We start from the raw sequence: 20,495 nt of genomic DNA on the forward strand, positions 1-20,495 counted from the left end.
CCGGGAGAGGACACAGCAGCGAGAAGCCCGCGTACCACAAAAAAAAAAAAAAAAAAAAAAGAATAACAAGGTAAACAGTCTGTTGTTTGGATATGCAAATAGACCAACGAGATGTATTCACAAACCAGTACTTTGGGAAAACCCTAAGTTCCACAATAAATGGAGACGGAGAGGTGTCAGCATTGTTCTTCCTGACAGTGGCCTGAAGGGACCCATTTTCCTTCCATTTCTCCTCTCTTTCCCAGGGATCAGGTGCTTTACTTAAGTGCTCTCTGCTTCTTTTAGCAAGGCTCTCACCAGCATGTGACTCGCAATTTACTGGACCCATAAGTTTTCTTTTCCTATATTATACTGGACACCTAATGCCCCAGCTTTTTCATACATGTATCTTTAGGGTTTTTTGAAAGCTACACCCATATTTACAGGGGAAAATAAAATTTCCTTCTAGGACTAGAGTAAAATAAATTGTGCTACCTGAATAGCAGCAGGGGGCATGGTTGGTTAAACATATCTGTGCTTTGTAACTTCTAACTTTGATTAGAATGCTGAAGAGTGGCAATGCTGTACTTATATTGAAAATGTACCTGTTGAAATCAGGCCAAGTGCAAGACCTCGGCGGCTGTCGAAATACTGGCACGTAATAGTCACTGTTGCAGTGTATAATAAACCACATCCGAGACCTAAACACAAGAAGACATTGCATAAATTAAGCCAGACAGTATTACTTCAATGCAAGAAAAAAAAGAGGTGTAATTAAATAACTCTAATAGGACATTCTGTTACTAACTGGCTAAAACTCTTCAAAGTATGGGTTCCTAGAGTTGTGCAGTTCCGATGAACACATTGGGCGCCTTGGTTTTCACTCCACACCCACCCTAAGGTCAGGGCCAAGTCAAAAAAATAATCCAATTTCTAAAGCACGAATGAATAATGTAAATTTAAATTAAGACATTATGGAGAGATAGAGAAAATGGTTAAATCACACACCAAATAGCAAAAATTAATCAAACTTGCCCATTAAAATATCTCTGTCTCTCTTCCACACCTTTACCCTTGGCTCAGTATTCTTCCTCCTCTAGGTCCTCTAAACAATTTTATAAAATCCCCTTCATCATGCCAAGCTATTTTGCTAGACTTCATAGCCTGGCACACCCCAGTCTGCAAAACAAAGGCCCTCTGGTGCTCTCAGATCATCCCATCATCGTAAAATGTATATTTGTAAGTTTTATCTTTTAGAGATGCAAACTACCCTATTTAGGAGTAAAGTCTCATGTCTTTAGTTTAAAAGATCTTTGCAAAAACAAAAAAAGAGGAAGAAAATGCAATAAAATATTAACAACGGTTACATTTAAGCGGTGACCGTATGGTTGCTTGCTATACTATTCTCTACTTTTCTGTAAATTTGAAATTCTTTTACAGTTAGAAAAAAAAAAACCCTTACAACTCACTACCCCTTTCTTGAGACCACAGGGCAATATTTAAGGCTCTTGTTTGTTGGCTTAATCTTCTTCTCCCTATTAAGTATCTAATAACCCCAGTTTTGTTTTTCATAAAAATTTCCTTTCTTCTGCAACATTGTCTGTTCTTGGGGATCACCCTATAAACAACACAAAAGCGGTCGTCTAAAAACTAATTTTAACTATGACTCATTAGGTGAGTTATTAAGGTCATTTTCATTACTTTCAAACTGCGACCTGGACAAAGAATACATGGGTTTAACAAATACAATGCATAAACATTTTAGGAAATTAGCATTGAACTCAGGACCCAGATGATCATCTGTGATTGCATTAAAAAGTATTCTTAAAGAAATGAGATAGATGAAAGTAATTAATACTTTAAATAAACCTTTTAAAATATAGCACACTTTTGTATGATTTAAGGGAAGAGATACTATCTCATTAAAACATGAGTTGGATTGATTTATACATTTATCATTATTATATATAATATACTTCGATGAAATAAGACCTGTTCCTGAACGATCAATTTTGTGAAGACAAAACATGTCACCCTTAACTAAAACTATATTTCAGAAAGCCTTTGGAGAGGGAATGAATTTACTTTTGTGTGATTTGGTTGTCAGAGCTCTGTCAAATGGTAGGCATTAGAGACAAGAAAAAAAAAAGGGCATTTCTGATTACTAAATGCCAATGCTAGAAAAGTTAAAACAGTATCTTTTAAATATTTTACCTTAGACTAAAAAGAAAGAAATTTAAAAAAACTATTTCAAGGCCATGGGTTTCAGATAAGATCATCTCATTTTTTTTAAAGTAGCAGAAATTTGAAATGCTTTTTCTCTAAACTTTTCAAAAAGCAGAAGGTGACATGATGCTTTCCCACATCTGTATTAGGATGACCTTAAACCACCAGTTATTAAAAAGATGGTCCTCAAGGTCTTTCAATGGAGTCCATGAAGTCAAAACTATTTTCATAATGATACTGACATGTTTCCTGCTTTTTTCACTGTGTTCACATTTATGGTATTGGTGCAAAAGACATGGTGAGAAAAACTTCAAGAGCCTTAGTACAAATCAAGATATTGGTATCCAACTTCATACCTTATATATTTCATCACCACTCACTCACAGTAAAAGCAAACAAATTTTTTAAAAATGCTTCATCTGAATTACAATTGTTGCCAAGAAAAAGCACTTATGCAATTGTTTTAGTAGCCAGCTAAAGTAGCCACTTTTTCCATGTAACCCTGTATGTATTTGAAAGAATGTCTGACAGACACAAACTATGGTTACTCAGACTTGAGTATTTGGCAGACATTTTCTTGAAAACAAACAAGGAAAATAACTGACAATAACTGTTACCAATGATAAAATTTGAGCTTTCCAGCAAAAATTAGAATTTTTGGAAACTTTTATCCAACACCATGATTTGACAGCTTCCCAACAGAGACATTTTTTGATAAGCCTATTGGTGATACTAACAAAAGTGATTTTTTAGCTGTTTAAAAATGTGTCAACATTTTAAAGTTCTTGCATAACTCAGAGAACCAATATTTTTCACATAACCAATTCATGATGTTACAAAATCAGACTTGAATGCTGACCTATTCAAAGTACAGAATAAACAAATTGATTTAATATTACAGAGCACGAAAAGTATATTGATGTGGCTTCAGGTTCCATATTGCAATTAACCCTTGGAAAACTATCATACATCAAGTTTTGGGATAGTATCAAAGAAGAGTTTCTACAGTTACCTGAAAAGACTATTGAAAACTCCTCCTTTTTCCTTTGTGTGAGACCAGATTTCCTTCATAAACTTCAACCAAAAAAGCACATTGCAATAGACTGAGTACAGAGAAGACAAGAGAATCCAGATGTCTTCCATGAAGCCAGGCGTTAAGGAGATTTGCAAAAATGTAAAACAAGGCCGTCCTTCTCACTAAACTTTTTCTTTTGGAAAATAGAATTGTTTTTCATAATAAGTATGTTATTTATGCTAACATGTACTGGGTTTGTTATTATTATCTTTAAATGAATTACTAAACAAATATTTTTAAATTTCTCACCTTTTAATACAGTAAATTTTAACAGAATAAATATAAATAAGTAAAGTCCACATAATTAAAAGTTCCTTGGGGTCCTAAATAAAAGAGTGTAAAGGGTTCCAAGAATATAAAGTTTGGAAACGACTGCCTTAAAGCCTTCTTTGGTCTCCAATCATTTTTTAAAAATAATTAATTAATTTGGCCGCACCACGCGGCTTGTGGGATCTTAGTGCCCTGACCAGGGACTGAACCTGGGCCACGGCCATGAAAGCACTGAGTCCTAACCCCTGGACCACCAGGGACTTCACTTCCCTGGTCTCCAATCTTTTTTTTTTTTTTTAATTTATTTTTGGCTGCGTTGGGTCTTCGTTGCTGCACGTGGTCTTTTCTCTAGTTGCGGCGAGCGGGGGCTACTCTTCATTGTGGTGCACAGGCTTCTCACTGCGGTGGCTTCTCTTGCGGCGAGCGGGGGCTACTCTTCATTGTGGAGTACGGGCTCTAGGTGCACAGTCTTCAGTTGTTGTGGCTCGCGGGCTCAGTAGTTGTGGTGCAGGGGCTTAGTTGCTCCGCGGCATGTGGGATCTTCCCGACCAGGGCTCGAACCTGTGTCCCCTGCATAGGCAGGCGGATTCTTAACCACTGCGCCACCAGGGGAGCCCCTTCAATCATTTTTGATCAGACTCCTGCCAGTGAAAAAATTTTGCGAATCGACCTCCAGTATAAGCATAATCATGTTTAAAATGAAATACCTAAACTACTAACGATTCAAAGCATAATCATTAGCAAAATATAATTGTTTTCCTTTACTTACATAGGTGAAAGTAAACATATTTACCTGTTCTAGCATTTCCTTTCCATCCCTTATGTTTCATTCCACATACTCTGGGTGAGACCACAACCTCAGAGGGCTCTTTTCCCTGATCTCCTCCCATCAAACCTTACATCACGCTCTTTATCACTCCCACTACCTCAATTATCAACCTCCCACCGTGTGAACTACCACTGCCTCAGTTCACCTCCTCCAGATCTTTTCTCTTCTGAACAATGGCCTCCTAATCATGATCTCAGCCTCCAGTACTTTTTCCACCAATCTACTGTCTAAACCACTGTTATACAGTTCTCATCACATTACTCTCCTGCAATAAAGTCCAAATAAACCCTCCATCATCAGGTCTCTGTTGCAAACCAAGCTTTGACATTTGCAAGTCCCCTCGTGACGTGTGCATTCCTTAAACAAATATCTCTGAAAAGACCCCTATTATCCACTGTATCTCATGCCTCTGAGCATTTGAGCTCCTGGAATGTCCTTCTCCCACCACCCTCACTCCTTTTCCAACCCGTGCCCACCTGATCACATCCCACCTGCCCTTCAAGACTCAGCTCAAGCACCAGTTCCTGCATGAAGTCTTCTTCTGCAGCCCCTCTCCCACAAATACATACTATACCCACACTGAATGCTGCTTTCATTTTATAATTGCACTTAGTTTACTGGGTTACAAGTTACATATGTACAAGTCTCCTCCCCCAACTAGACAACGTGCTACCTGAGGGCAGGCTGTGTCTTATTCATCTGAGTATCCTGGTTCCAGGTCTGAGCCTGGCACAGAGTGTTAAAGTTATTCTACTACTTTTTCCCATAAAACTCATTTGAATTCCCCAATGTTAAGTCACATTGGCTAATTTCAACCATTTCTATCTATTCTTACTCTGGCTGTCACTCTCTCTTGCATTTTTCTCTTCCTCTCTGTGTCTCATTTTCTCTATTCATATAACAAACACACACACACGGTATGTATGTATGCTTGTGAATATATATATTTTAAAATATATCTTTACATCTGCTTTACAATTAAATGATGCTGATTTTTTTTACTTAGGCCAGAAAATAAATCTTAGCTGTAATAATATTTAAGATTTTTTTACTTTCACAGTAATTCATGTAACAGGATGGCATCATTAGAATACAGAATTAGAATTATATGGTTTGAAAAAAAAGATACAACTAATTTACAACGTATGTATTACAGGATGATGGTTTCGGCAAATCACACTAAACAGCCTCATTTCCTCATTTTTCTTAATCTCTATCTGTAACTGAAGAACACCCAGGTCAATTAAACTGATAAGAGAGATATAAGAAGAAAATATAACTGAAGTAAAATACTCTAATATGATAAAATGCATCTAATTCAGAAATATAAAGCAAGCATCTCTAAGGAAACAGCATATGAATAAAATCACACAAAACGGACAAGCAGTAAACATTGGAAATTGTGTACATATTTTGAAAATTGTCTATGAATTGTTTTTAAATATTCTTTCATTATATACATATTTCTGTGTATATAAATAAACAGACATCTATCAAGCCCCTACTTTTTTTTTTTTTTTGGTATGCAGGCCTCTCACTGTTGTGGCCTTTCCCGTTGCGGAGCACAGGCTCCGGACGCGCAGGCTCAGCAGCCATGGCTCACGGGCCCAGCCGCTCCGTGGCATGTGGGATCTTCCCGGACCGGGGCACGAACCCATGTCCCCTGCATCGGCAGGCGGATTCTCAACCACTGCGCCACCAGGGAAGCCCAAGCCCCTACTTTTATATATGAAAATTTCTCCCTGCAGTATTATCTCTGTGAAAAGGGAATATTTTAGTAATAGTGCATTCTAATATGGCAATCTTAAAAAGTGATGAGGGTAAACTTACAGAATCCAGACTCTATGTGTAAAATAGGGGTTAGGGTAGCACCTAGGACTTTCTTGGTTTGGCCACTAGAAGTCTCATATCCTGGAAAACCCCTTCGTCCTGGGCAAACCAGAACAGCTGGTCACTGTGTGTGCCTCTTGGTCATCTGGGAGAATTTCCCTTCTCTATATTCTGAAACAGGTATTTGACCACCTCTTAGAATAGCTGAGCCAGTAGGATTTATCATCTTGACCAAAGGTTAAGGTAGGCAATAGCCTATAATATTCCAGAAGTATCTACTTCTAGAAATAAAATTGTAGGAATGGAACTTTGGATGCTGAAAAAGATAAGTTTAGAGCATCCAAATGCAATTACTGTTTATGTTTCTAGCCTAAAACATCTGCATGGAAAAAGTTTAAAAGTTTAAGTAGGGACTTCCCTGGTGGCGCAGAAGTTAAGAATCCGCCTGCCAGTGCAGGGGACACGGGTTCGATCCCTGGTCTGGGAAGATCCCACATGCCGTGGAGCAACTAAGCCCATGCTCCGCAGCAAGAGAAGCCACCGCAATGAGAAGCCCACGCACTACAATGAAGAGTAGCCCATGCACTACAACAAAGAGTAGCCCCAGCTCGCCACAACTAGAGAAAGCCCTTCGTGCAGCAACGAAGACCCAATGCAGCCAAAAATAAATTAAATTAATTTAAAAAGAAAAAGTTTAAGCAACTGGCTAGCTTTTTGATTGACATGGCTTTACAAAAGCATATAGCTTTGACACTGGCTTGATTAAAGCACAAACTTTATATGCTTAGCATGAGTACACTGAACATGACACTGGCTGGTCAAGAGCACAGGCTTGGGATCAGGCAGGCGTGGATTCAAATCCCAACTCTATCACTTATTGGCTGTGTGACTTTCAGTTTCCTTATCTTTAAAACAATCTCATAAGATAGTTGTAAAGATTAAGAGACATAAAATATGTAAAAGATTTCAGTATCTGTGCTTGGAATATAATGAAGTACCCAAAAATAGTCATTATGCTGAAATATTTTTTCACTTTTCCACCTGAGTATTATGGTATTATATAGCTCTAGCCTCAGACTAATTAGAAAATCATAGTTCCTTTTTATAACTGAACACCCATGAGAGACAAAAGGTGATCTTTAATGGCACAACTCTTAAAAACAAACAAAAAACAAGGGCTTATAAAACTAACTGCTAAAGCGAATATCCAGAAAACAACCTTTATCTAATTTGCCATCACTAGAGAAGGAGAATCAGATTGTCTATGAAAGTGGGTGATGCCCTCCTCAAGCTCAATGGACTAAGTAGATATTACCAAGAAAATGAAGGAAGAGAAAATTGAATTTTTGCAAAATCAAGAAAAGATTATTAAGAAAACAGTAATCAGGTAGCTAAGGAACAATATAATCTGAAGAAAAGAGAAGCAAGAAATTGATTTTGAGTTGTGCTTTTCAGGAAAGCAAAGGGAGATAATTGGGAAAAAGCATGAGCAAGTCATTAAGGGCATATTTCCTGCGGCCCCTCTTCCGACTCCTCCCAGCCTCGCACCACGTTTTCTTTTTCCCGATTTTAGTAAAGTTATTGAGAACACAGGAGCCTGAATTACCAGGTTTGGCAGTATGACATACAGTCACTTGAAAACCAACAAGCTGCCATTTTATTCTAGCTACAAAACCCAAACAAGATAACATCATATTTTCAAGACAGTATTTTTAAAAATATGGTAAAACAGAATTATGCCAACTAATACACTTCAGTATTCTTTTTGATGTTTTATATTATAAACGTACCATATAACTTTAATTTTCTTTCTCTATATTATTTAATCTGTTATACAAATATTTCTGATTCAATAGAGCTTCTTCAGTTACAAAAAGCTGCTGCTGTGGTCTTGAACTAAGAGATCAGAAAGGTATTTAAGGGGAAGGGAACCAATATTCATTAAACACCCGTGTGCCTCTCTACATACATTATCTCATGAATTGTCACAATATCTCTGTGAAGTCACGTTAGTCTCATTTCATAAGAAATACAAACGGAAGCTCAGAGAGGTTGGATAATTTTCCAAGGTCACAAAGCTGATAATGATGCTAGTGAATATTTATTCCTTTAACTCACCTATCCACAAAACCCTAGAAGGTAGTTACTATTATTATGTTCAGTTTAAAAAGTGAGAAAACGGTATGTAAGTAACATGTCTACAGTCCACGGCTGGCAAGTGAGTAAGATAAGATTAACCCACACGGCCCAACCCCAGAGTTGGACGGTTAGTGCTTGCTGCTGCCTGGGCCATGTTATCTTAAGAGACCATCTAGTTCATTCCAGACAGAGGAAAATGCTTACAATACTGCACAGAATGGGTGCTCAATATATGTTATCATTAGACTGAATCTTTCTTGTTTTTTCTAAGGAATTCATAATACAGAAGGGAGGAGTTTAGACGGTGTAATAATTTCCTGTCACTTCCTTTTCAACTGGATACTCTACTTCCAATGGCGACAGAATGGAAGTGTCATTGTTCATTAAATTCCCATTTATTTACCCTACAAATATTCCATGAGCCCTATATTCTGAGCCTACTGACAAAATAAAACCACAAAGAAGTCAACCATGATAATAAGTGTTAATAATCTCCTAGCAAGAAGTAGCTCACAGGGGCCCAATAATTACTACAGTGCATGACTTTTTAAGTATTGAAATTAAAACTTTAAAATTTTTTAAAATTATTTAAAATTACTGGAACCTGTACAATTATTATTGAAATTAAATTGATTTTTTCTATTGAAATCCAACTCAACTCTTTCATTTACCTTAGTTTTATTTTGCTCGACTTCACTTAGTCCTTACAAGACCTACATGAGGCAGGTTTCTTTTTTTTTTTTTTGCGGTCCGCGGTCCTCTCACCGTTGTGGCCTCTCCCGTTGCGGAGCACAGGCTCCGGATGCGCAGGCTCAGCGGCCATGGCTCACGGGCCCAGCCGCTCCGCGGCATGTGGGATCTTCCCGGACCGGGGCACGAACCCGTGTCCCCTGCATCGGCAGGCGGATTCTCAACCACTGTGCCACCAGGGAAGCCCAAGGCAGGTTTCTTAGTCTGCCTTCACAGATGAGGAGACAGTCATTCTTGGAGACCGAGGGGCTTGCTCAAGCTCACAGGACCTATGTCTCCTGACCCGAAGCCCAGGGCTCTCTCCATGAGCTGACAGTCTCCTCCCAGCCACAGGGATTCAGAACCTGTTGCCAAATCAGAGTCATATACAATCTTCAGACGTGAGCCTGTTTTCTGACCCAGCTTCCATTAAGTGAAGGAAAGGCCAGGATTCCAGAAGGAAGGACATTGCAAAAAACACTACGGCAGGGCTTCCCTGGTGGCGCAGTGGTTGGGAGTCCGCCTGCCAATGCAGGGGACGCGGGTTCGTGCCCCGGTCCGGGAATATCCCACATGCCGCAAGGTGGCTGGGCCCGTGAGCCATGGCCGCTGAGCCTGCGCGTCCGGAGCCTGTGCTCCGCAACGGGAGAGGCCACGGCAGTGAGAGGCCCGCGTATCACAAAACACCACCACCAACAACAAAACACTATGGCAAATATATAGACAATAATATCCTGAACCTTGCCCTGAAGAGAACGACAATCACTTATTTAGGTATCATACACAAGGCACAGTGGGAGCCTTTTGAGCACCGTAGGACACAGGAAATGAACTGGCACTGCTAACTAGGGGCCTGAGGCACTTACATGGCCTGCCCTTAGAGGGCAGTCACATGAGGGCCAGGTAATATATGGGATCATGGCCCAGGTCTGGCTCACAGTGGGTCCACTGACTCCATGGGCCCATCCTAGTCATTTCCCCAGTTCCTGATATTTAATTGGAGCACATGTACATAGTAGGTGGTATAACCTTCTACCTACATTGTTTTTGGCCAGTGAAGTAAGAGTTACCATAGTGGGGAAAGCCAAGTGGAAGCCCTGTAAGCCCACCACCGCCAGCAGCGGCCAGAAGAGTAAGTCAAGACCAATATCAAATCCTATCTCATTAACAGAAGATCATGGGTTCATGGGGAGAAGGGACAGGGTTAGCTATTGAAAGGTTCCAACACCATAAGCCAAATCAAAATCAGTTTCACGGGTTGGTAAAGCTCGCTCCATTGCTATAGAAATTTTGAAATTTAGTTATGGGAGTTACCTAATTTTGTCTTTTTCTTTCTATATACCCTTAGATATGCTTCCAACACAATCAAATGCACATAAAATCTTAAACAATGCACATTAATTTTTTTCCTTTTAAAAATTCATTTTTATCTATGGGGAATACAAATACTATGGTATCACTCACTCTTGGTCAATTTTTAAGTCAGTGACAACTTTGGATATGTACTCACAAAGGCTATACCTTAACCTTGAAACCATGTGAGGGAGTAAAACCCCATGAAATTTTAAATGCTTAGTCCAAAGTTTTGGGGAAATGCCCAATTCATGCCAATGGCATAATGATTCTACTTTCTATGTAAAGAGGGGTTTGTCCTAAAAGGAATAATCCGATGCTCATACACAAACACAGATATCTACATTTTTATTTTCATGATTTTAGACAAGAATGCAAGATGACTATTCAATGAATACCTTCAAATTCTACACCAGAGATGAACATATTTGCATGTATAGGTTTAAACTGTATTAAGCACTACAGGGAAGAAGTAATATAAAATATCAAACATATAACCTGTTCTCAAAGAACTAACAAGTGACCTGCTTACTTAGATTATGATCTGAGTAGAATTTGGGTATGTAGTTAAATTTAAAATAAACTTTAAGAGTTCTAAAAGCACTACAGGGCTTCCCTGGTGGCACAGTGGTTGCGCGTCCGCCTGCCGATGCAGGAGAACCGGGTTCGCGCCCCGGTATGGGAGGATCCCACGTGCCGCGGAGCGGCTGGGCCCGTGAGCCATGACCGCTGAGCCTGCGCGTCCGGAGCCTGTGCTCCGAAACGGGAAAGGCCACAACAGTGAGAGGCCCGCATACCGCAAAAAATAAATAAATAAATAAATAAATAAATAAATAAAATAAAAATAAATAAAAATAAAAGCACTACAAATAATTACAAATATGTAAAAGAGGTCAGGATCTGGTCTCAGACTGAATGGATTCAACCCAAATCTCCTACCTATGTGGCTTTAGTTAGTAATTTCACTTTGCCTGAGCTTCACTTTCCCTCTCTGTAAAATGGGCTCACATGAAGACTGGATGAGATCATATAAAGCAGAGCCTAGCACACACTACCTACTGGAATATTAGCAGCTATAATTTCTCTTATTTATTATTGGGGAAATATTCCCATGTGAAAAAGAGGAATATTGGTAGTCAAAAAAATTAAATTCTTTCAGGCTTGACTCAAACCAACCATCTTGCTGGAATTTGTCTCTGAAGTCTTTAAACACCAAAATCCTGAGCCGTAGCGTCTGTGTCCCTGCCTGGGTTGTGTCCGGCTCAGCTGTGCTTTTCCCTTCGCTGCCACATGTAGCAATGAGATCTTCTCTGTTCCAGTCTTTTCCTTTGCAGCTTCTCCTGCTGTAATTAGCCGTGTCAGCATCGGCAGGCACCTCTTCCTCCACCCTAATATGCTGTGTTCTAAGAATTTTGCCATCATTTCTGAACAAATGTCATATAGATGGTACTATGGAACTCATGTCTAGAAAACTGGCTCTTAACATACGTTTATCAAATGTGTTGTGACTTTTCTGACACTAAAGCAAAAACATGTTTATCATGAATAATTCATTCTTCATATAAAATGTTTGAAACTGTTTAGCCTTTTATCGGAATTTCATTTGGAAAATATCAATCTTTCTACAGATTTATAACTTATGTTCCTCTGATTATAACCCAAATCATTTCTTAACCCTTTCATTACTTAAGCAAATATTCAATTACATTTTACTGTATAATAGAGTGGGCATAATATTTTTATGGTCTAAAATAAAATATTTCATTCTCTCTATGTGACTAATATACTTTTCTGTTTGTTCAAATTGAATATGAAAAACTCAAACAACTTCTGCCTACACTGTATTTCAACTGTTATTCCCTCCAATTGTATATGATAACATTGGTGTATTATTAAAAAAATTCTAATTCCTAAACATTTGGACTTACATAGAGGATACATTTGAAAGTGATTATCTGTTTTACAAAATAAATTTTTATTATTTAAAAGAAAAAAAAATTCAGTTCTTTCAGACATTAAGAAGAAACTTTGAAAGTCGGAGTCTTTTAAAAATTCCCCACCAACAGCTCCAAGGGGTCCTGAGTCTGGTGGTGTTTGACATTGAATACAGTGAGTACAATACATCACAAAAGCGTTCCCCCCACAATTGCCAGTGCTCTCGGGCCCTGAGCCCTGTACCCTTTCCTCTTCTGTAACCAAGATCATCATTAATCACCCTCACCACTCAGTTTTCTTCACTCATGCCTTATCTTTAACAAAAATAATCATTATTATTATGTGCTTTAAAATCTGCTTTTTACTTCTGCTATCACCTTGTGATTGGGGCCCTGGTGACGGGTGCTGTGGAACAGCAAGGGTGTTTAGAACACAAACAGTTCAACAGAGCCCTGCTTAACCGCCCAATAGGAAAGGGACCACTTCCTACATCAGTGAGAAGTGGCAGGTGTCAGGGACATCTAAGTTGCATGCTTCTCTCCCTCTTTTCCTTTTTTGTGCTAGAGAGACAAGTGCTGAAATAAAAAAACCTCCCCATGCCTTGCAAGAAAACAAAACGGGCCTTGTTAAAACACATTTATCCTTTGAAGTATTCTGATTCACTGGGTGGACGTTTTACTAAAGCAACAATTTTTGGTGAAGTGGTTGCTGAAAGTGAATTATTCCTGAGCATTTTCACTCCTTACATTAACTGAATAAGAAACGTCACATGGGTAAAACATTTAACTCTCAAAGCTCAGAAAAGCGTCACGGGGACCAAGTTTCTTACCTACAACAATGCCATAGGAAAAAAACAGAAAGTAGATATTGGGGGCAAAACTGCTCAACATGAGGCCTCCTGCCACCATGAAGCCACTGAAGATTGTCACGGCTCTTGCTCCAAAAGATGAGACACACAGGCTGCACACAGGACCTAAAATCATAAATGAAACCTTCACTTATTTAACAGTAACCTCCTCTCCACATCCTATCATCCATCCGAAACTTAAAATGATTCTTTCCATCGTAAAACAACAACAGCAGTAATAAGCTACTGTGTGTTCACTATGGGTTGGACACCCTGCTACTTCACATAAACAATCTCCCTTCATTATAATCTCACTGCATTCCTGGGAGGTAGGTGCTTTTGTTATCCTCATTTTTCTGATAAGGAAATTAAAGTGTCAGAAGAGGAAGGTCACATAGCTAAGAAATCGGGGTTCTGGAGTCAGACTTTATTAAATTTTCAATGAGAGTAACAGCAGCAGCCACCCTCAGAGTAACAATTAAGAAGTAAAAACCCAGGCCATCTGGCTGCTGAGTCCATCACCTTAACCGCCACACTCTTCTGAGGATTTTGGTCTCCTGTACTTGCCATACATCTTTTCTACCCAGAGCTCCTATCCAGCACAAGGCCAGTCATATAATTGATGATAAAAATAAACTTAATGATTGACTCAATGCTATCAATAGCATCCTTATAAAGGGATGAAGTGAGGGTAGTTACTCCCTTCCTAGAGAAGATTTTGGCAGGTGGGGCAAATGCCTCTACCCTACCCACCCAGGCATGACTTTGTCAGTATCACTGTCCTACTTACTATATATAACCTGGAATTTGGGGGAGGAAGTGCACTGTTGACTGACAGGTAAAAGGGACCATTACCTGGACCAGTTCTGTGCGGAAGTGGTCAACTGCTCGTGTACTGGGATTTAAGTGATAGTGAAATTCTCTCTCACTAGCACCGTACCTTGACCGTATCTACAACTATGGAGCTTAGCATATTAGAAATAACAGAACATGAAGGGTTACTCAGCCCAGTAGTCTTATTTACATGGAAGGAAACTGAAGCTCAGAAGGGTTGTCCATGGCCATGGTTAGAAGAAAGAGCCCAACATTTAAAAGCAAAGAGAAACATCTTAATTGAGTTCACAACAACCTCTCAAGGTACAAATCATTATTCCCAATTTTTAAAAGCATGCTCACCAGAATGGCAACAGACAGACAACAATAAGTGTTAGCAAGGATGTGGAGCATTCACAGCTCCCATAAACCGCTAGCGTGGTCTCCTAAAGCGGAACACGGCGCTGTATAACTCAGAAGTTCTACTTCTATGTACACCTACACCAAAAGTCATGGACATAAATGGTCATAGCAGAACTAGTCATAGTAGCCAGCACCCACAGATCCAGATGTTCTTCAGTAGTAGAAGGTGTAAGTAGATTCTGGTGTATTCATACAATGGACTATCATATGGCCATGAGAATGAATGATCTACAGCTACACACAGTAATGCGGGTGTATCTCACAAATGTATGTGGAGTGAAAGATACAACAAGAAAAAGTACATATTGTGTAATTCCAATCATAGGAAGTACAAAAACAGACAAAATTAATCTACAGTCAGAAGTCAGGACAGTGGATCTCTGGTAGCGGGTAGGAAGCTATAACCAGAAGGAAACACAGCCCAACTTCTAGGTACTGCTAACGTCCTGTTTCTGGATGTGAATGTGCTCATTACATGGGTGTGTCTGGTTTGTAAAAACAATTCACTGAGCTAGACTCTCAGGATATGCACACTTCTCTGTACATATCTTAAAACATTTTAGGAAACCTCAAATGGAAAGATAGTATCATCCATCCACAGTCTCACTGTTATTAAGTGGTGGAGCCAGGAGCTGATGATACCAAGCCCATTCTTACCAATAACAGAGAGTCTCTTAAGCATGTATTTAAGACCAGGTTATGACCACTGAGATACCACCAGCTTTCAATGCCTAGAGCCATCCCACATTCCTCCCTGGTCATGAACCGGCCCCTGTCATTTCAAGCCCTCTTGTGTGAGCCAGTATGGAAGAGCAGACTGATATATTTACATGACAGAGGGGAATATTCCACTCCAGTGTTTTAGGAGGAAAATCCATTTGAAAGACCAAACTTATCTGACAGTTGAGCTATGTGTATACCCAACGAGAAACACGTAGATACTTCAAAAATAGAAATGATTTTAAGAGTCAAATTTCATACATGGATGTTGACATCATGAAGTCATGACCCTTCTATGTTGTTTACCAAATTGTACTGACATTGACAGTCAGTGTTTACAAATTTAACAGGCACATGGAATTGAAATAGAGATTGTTACTGGCATACTTGAAAAGTTTCAAGTTTCATCCTCAAAGCAGGGCTTTAAATTTATGCTCCTTAATGCATGTTAACTCTACAAGGAAACTCAAAGTTTGGAAAGATGGGGGTGGGGTGAAGGGTAATAATTTTCACAGCATGTACAACCAAAACCACTATTTTATAAAATGTATATTATTATCATCAATTTTGTGATAAATTCTTAAATCATGTTTGCCTAATACATGATTCTTTGAATAAAATTAAGCCTAAGGAAGAAATGAGCAGAAATTCTTTGACAGATGAAAACAGCAAATTGAAAACTTGTTTTAAAAAACTTCTCACCTCACACCTGTCTGGGCTTTATCAAAAAGATAACAAATAACAAGTGTTGATAAGGATGTGGATAAAAGGGAACCCTCATGCACTGTTGGTGGGAAGGTAAACTGGTACAGCCACAATGGAAAACAATGTGGAGATTCCTCAAAAACTTAAAAATAGAACTACCATATGATCCAGCAATTCCACGCCTGGGTATTTATCCAAAGAAAACAAAAACACTAATTCGAAAAGATATATGCATCCCTATGTTCCCTGAAGCATTATATACAATAGCCAGGATATGAAACCAACTTAAGTGCCCATCAATAGATGAATGGATGTGGTATATATATACAATGGAATATTACTCAGCTATAAAACAAGAATGAAATCTTGTCATTTGTGACAGCATGGATGGACCTAGAGAATATTATACTAAGTGAAATAAGTCAGACAGAGAAAGACAAATACTGTATGATTTCACTTATATGTGTAATCTAAAAAACAAAACAAATAAAAAACATATTTAAACAGAAACAGAGTCATAGATACACAGAGTCAGAGAACAAACAGGTGGTTGCCAGAGGGGAGGGGCGTAGGGGGAGAGAGAAATAGATGAGGGAAATTAAGAGGTTAGAACTTCCAGTTACAAAATAAATGAGTCACAGGTATGAAATGTACTGTGTGGGGAATATAGTCAATAATTATGTAATATCTTAGTATGGTAACATACTGTAATTACACTCATTGTGGTGATCATTTTAAGATGTGTAGAAATATCAAATCACTATGTTGTGTACTGGAACTAATATAGTGTTGTAAGTCAGTTATACTTCAAAAACAAACAAGCCAACAAAAAAGCTCATAGAAAAAGAGATCAAATTTGTGGTTACCAGAGGTAGGGGATGGGGGAGGGGGACTTGGACGATAGTGGTCAAAAGGTATAAATTTCCAGTTATAAGATAAATAAGTACTAGTGATGAAATGTACAACATGATAAATATAATTAACACTGTTGTGTGTTATATATGAAAGTTGTTAAGAGGGTAAATCCTGAGAGCTCTCATCACAAGGAAAAAAAATATTTTTTTCTATCACTTTAATGTTGTACCTATAGGAAATGATGGCGGTTCACTAAACTTATTGTGGTAATCAATTCACGATGGATGTAAGTCAAATCATTATGCTGTACACCTTAAACTTATACAGAGCTGTATGTCAATTATATCTCAACAAAACTAGAAGAAAAATAACTCTCTACTTTCACACCACCACCTGTTGCTTACTTAGAGGAAAAAATCTTGATGTCAGAGGTTAAAGACAAAGAATTTTAGAGCTGAATGGGGCCTTGGAAAGGGTCCAAAGACCTCATTTAAAAAATGATGAAACTGTAGTTCAGAAGGATCATGTGATTTGACCAAGAATCCATAGCTAATCAATGACAGGGCTAAGGCCAAAGTCAGCCCAGCAGTCTTCCCAATTGAGACGTATTTCCATTGGCACCTTAATGTTTTTCTAGAAATATCACTTAAAAAAACACCTATGTACTTTTGTTAATACCTTACAGCCTAAGTAATTTTATGAATTTACGGAAGATGAAAACATGACATTTATGCTCGTTTTGGTGTTTAAAAGTTTAGAGCAAACTATTTTATTCTAATCCTCAGAACCAGGGTATTTCTAGACTCGATTTACACAGATTTAAACCACAATAGCCCCAGGTTTCATCAATAACAATTAGGGCAAAGTATAACTGGAAGTGACCACTAAGTCACATCGACAAAACTGACACATTTATGTGTTTAGCTCTTCCTAGTAACAGGCAAATTCTCCAAAATGATAAACCATAGATTACTCCTCGGCAGTAGACTAGTTTCAATACAAGAGATTCATTAAATCAAAGGACTACTCTCAGGGGAGATTTCTTACGAGGCTTCAGGTCTTTTACTTTGCAGAAGGGACCTTTGGAACAAAAGTTAGTTAACTTGTAATATGAACCAGTAACTCCACTCCTTGGAATCTATAAAATTTTAGAAAAAAGGGAGGGAGGAACGTCATCAATGGGTTGCCAATTTTCCTATTTTAACAAGTAAAGACATTTTTAAATGTAATAACTATCTATATCACTGCCATTTCATTAGAGGAAGAAGGAATATTTTAATAAGGAAATAGTGAGAAGGATACAATTTCAGAGTAAAATGGAAGCCAGCAAGAAGATAGTTACACACACACACACACACTACATATCACTGCCTTTATATTCATTTTGTTTGTTTGTTTGTTTGTTTGTTTTGTAATGTATCAGTCTGGTTTTAGAGTCAGGATAATTTTAACCTTATAAACGAGTTTGGACAGTGTTCCTTTCTAGAAACCGAGAATGACCTCTGGGCAAAGGCTAGTGAAGAAATGAGGACTTCAGTCCTACAGCCACACAGAATTGAATTTTGCTAACAACATAATGAGCCTTAAAATGGACTTTCCGTCAGTCTCCGGATAAGGGCCGAGAACAGCTGACACCTTGAGCTTAATGAAAAAAATAATATATTATTTTCATTATCAATCAGTTCAAAAGATTGCCTAATTTTCCTTGTGTTTCTTTTCTATTAGAGGATTTTTATAAATAGGCGAAGAAATCTCCTAAAAAAAAAAAAAAAAAAGAAAGAAAATAGTTACACACACTTTACATATGTAAAGGCACTACATATCACTGCCTTTATATTCATTTTGCCTTTCATAAAAAGTTTTCTTGAACTCACGGTTGTATGTGTATTGGGCCATTATTACTATTACTACCTTCTGTCTGGGTGATTAATCTTGACTGGTTGGATGAACTGAAAATGCTAAGTAGCAGAGCTAGCAGTCAGAACAGAAGACTGGTCTGAGGATGGCAGGTGGCAGGTGGTGCGTTAAGATGTATGCAGGGCTCTTAAAAGATATTCTACTCTCCTGCATAGTAGCCTGGCAACATCTTTGGCACAATGCTGACACGTTCCCTCAAAAAAGGTAAGAACCTATATATTAGGGAGTAACTCTATAAACCAAGGGTCCCCAACCCCTGGGCCGCAGACCAGTACTGGTCCTGAGGCCTGTTAGGAACTGGGCCGCACAGCAGGAGGTGAGCGGTGGGTCAGCGAGCGGAGCTTCATCTGCCGCTCCCCATTGTTCCCCATCGCTCACATTACTGCCTGAACCATCTCCCACCCCATGGAAAAATCGTCTTCCACGAAACCGGTCCCTGGTGCCTAAAAGGTCAGGGACTGTTGCTATAAACCAAAGTGATGAATGAGGAACGAAAGGAGGATGCGGTCGGGCTTTCAAGCCCTACAACCTCTTAAATACAAAATGAAACAAAAGCATAAAATCATTTCTTAATGGTCATCTGCAAATCAGACTGATTAATATCATTCTCAGCCAATGAGGGGAATTAAATGAAGGAAATGAAAATGAAAACTCTTGTGGAAAAAGTGTTTTGTTATGTATGATCAAGGGTGAATTAGAAAATGAGAAGGATGAGAAGATGTAGTACATATATACAATGGAATATTACTCAGCCATAAAAGAGAACAAAATAATGCCATTTGCAGTGACATGGATGGACCTAGAGATTATCACACTAAGTGAAGTAAGTCAAAGACAAATATCATATGATACTGCTTTTCGTGGAATCTAAAAAATGGTACAAATGAACTTATTTACAAAACAGAAACAGAGTCACAGATGTAGAAAACAAACTTATGGGTTTTTTTCCCAAGGGGGAAAGGAGGGGAGGGATAAATTGGGAGATTGGGATTGACATATATATACACTACTATATATAAAACAGATAACTAATAAGAGCCTACTGTATAGCACAGGGAACTCTACTCAATGCTCTGTAATGACCTATATGGGAAAAGAATCTAAAAAAGAGTGGATATATGCATATGCATATGTATAACTGATTCACTTTGTTGTACAGCAGAAACTAACACAACAGTGAAAATCAACTATACCCCAATAAAAATTAATTTTAAAAAAAAGAAAGAAAATGAGAAGGATGAGTTGTTCTAAGGAAGTCAGAATGATGTACATGTTAAGGGATGAAATTGTTTCCTTTAGCCCTTCAGCGTAATGTGGGAAGAAATGGAGTTAAATTTTTTGCTGGCTATTAAAACTAACTTGGAGGAAAAATACACATCTTTAAAAGTTTGCTAGTAACATAAATTTACGTCTGCATTAATCAAACAAAAGAGTAAATATTTGACCATTACCATTCCTTCACTATTTACCAAGCATCCATTAGAGCAGCACTGCTGCAAAATAGAAAGATAAGGAGGCACACATGGAATTTTAAACTTTCTACTAGCTACATGAGATAAATAAGAAGAGGTAAAATTGATTTCAATAATATGTTTTATCTAACCAAATATATCGAAAACATCATCATTTCAACATTTCAACATGATTAAAGAGGTATTTTACACTCCTTTGCTTTGTACTAAGTCTTTGAAATTCACTGTGTATTTGTTACACTTATAGCACATCTCATCTTGAACTAGCCACATTTCAAGTGCCCAATAGCCACATGTGGCTACTGCTTACTGGACTGGACCACACAGCACTGGAGTCTCATATCATGGTAGGTAAGGACACAGAGAAGACGCAAAATT

General features: G+C 38.4%; 1 protein-coding gene across 5 annotated transcripts in view; it reads right to left on the minus strand.

The window, feature by feature from the left end:
- Window positions 1-20,495, minus strand: part of SLC16A9 (solute carrier family 16 member 9) — a 78,695-nt gene that overhangs the window by 10,733 nt on the left and 47,467 nt on the right. For 4 of the 5 annotated variants that reach the window (XR_008616219.1, XM_024115753.3, XM_007111203.4 and 1 more), the window contains 2 exons: window positions 13,195-13,338; window positions 585-680 (listed from right to left, as the gene is read on the minus strand). Coding sequence is in view for 4 of the 5 variants with exons in the window: in XM_007111203.4 (XP_007111265.2) it covers window positions 585-680; window positions 13,195-13,338 (240 nt within the window). In the remaining variant the exon portion in view is untranslated. The remainder of the gene's footprint in view (window positions 1-584; window positions 681-13,194; window positions 13,339-20,495) is intronic. The other variant, XM_007111204.4, reaches the window with a different exon arrangement.

The sequence above is a fragment of the Physeter macrocephalus genome, chromosome 20 (genome assembly GCF_002837175.3).
Source record: "Physeter macrocephalus isolate SW-GA chromosome 20, ASM283717v5, whole genome shotgun sequence".
NCBI classification, from domain to species: Eukaryota; Metazoa; Chordata; class Mammalia; order Artiodactyla; family Physeteridae; genus Physeter; species Physeter macrocephalus.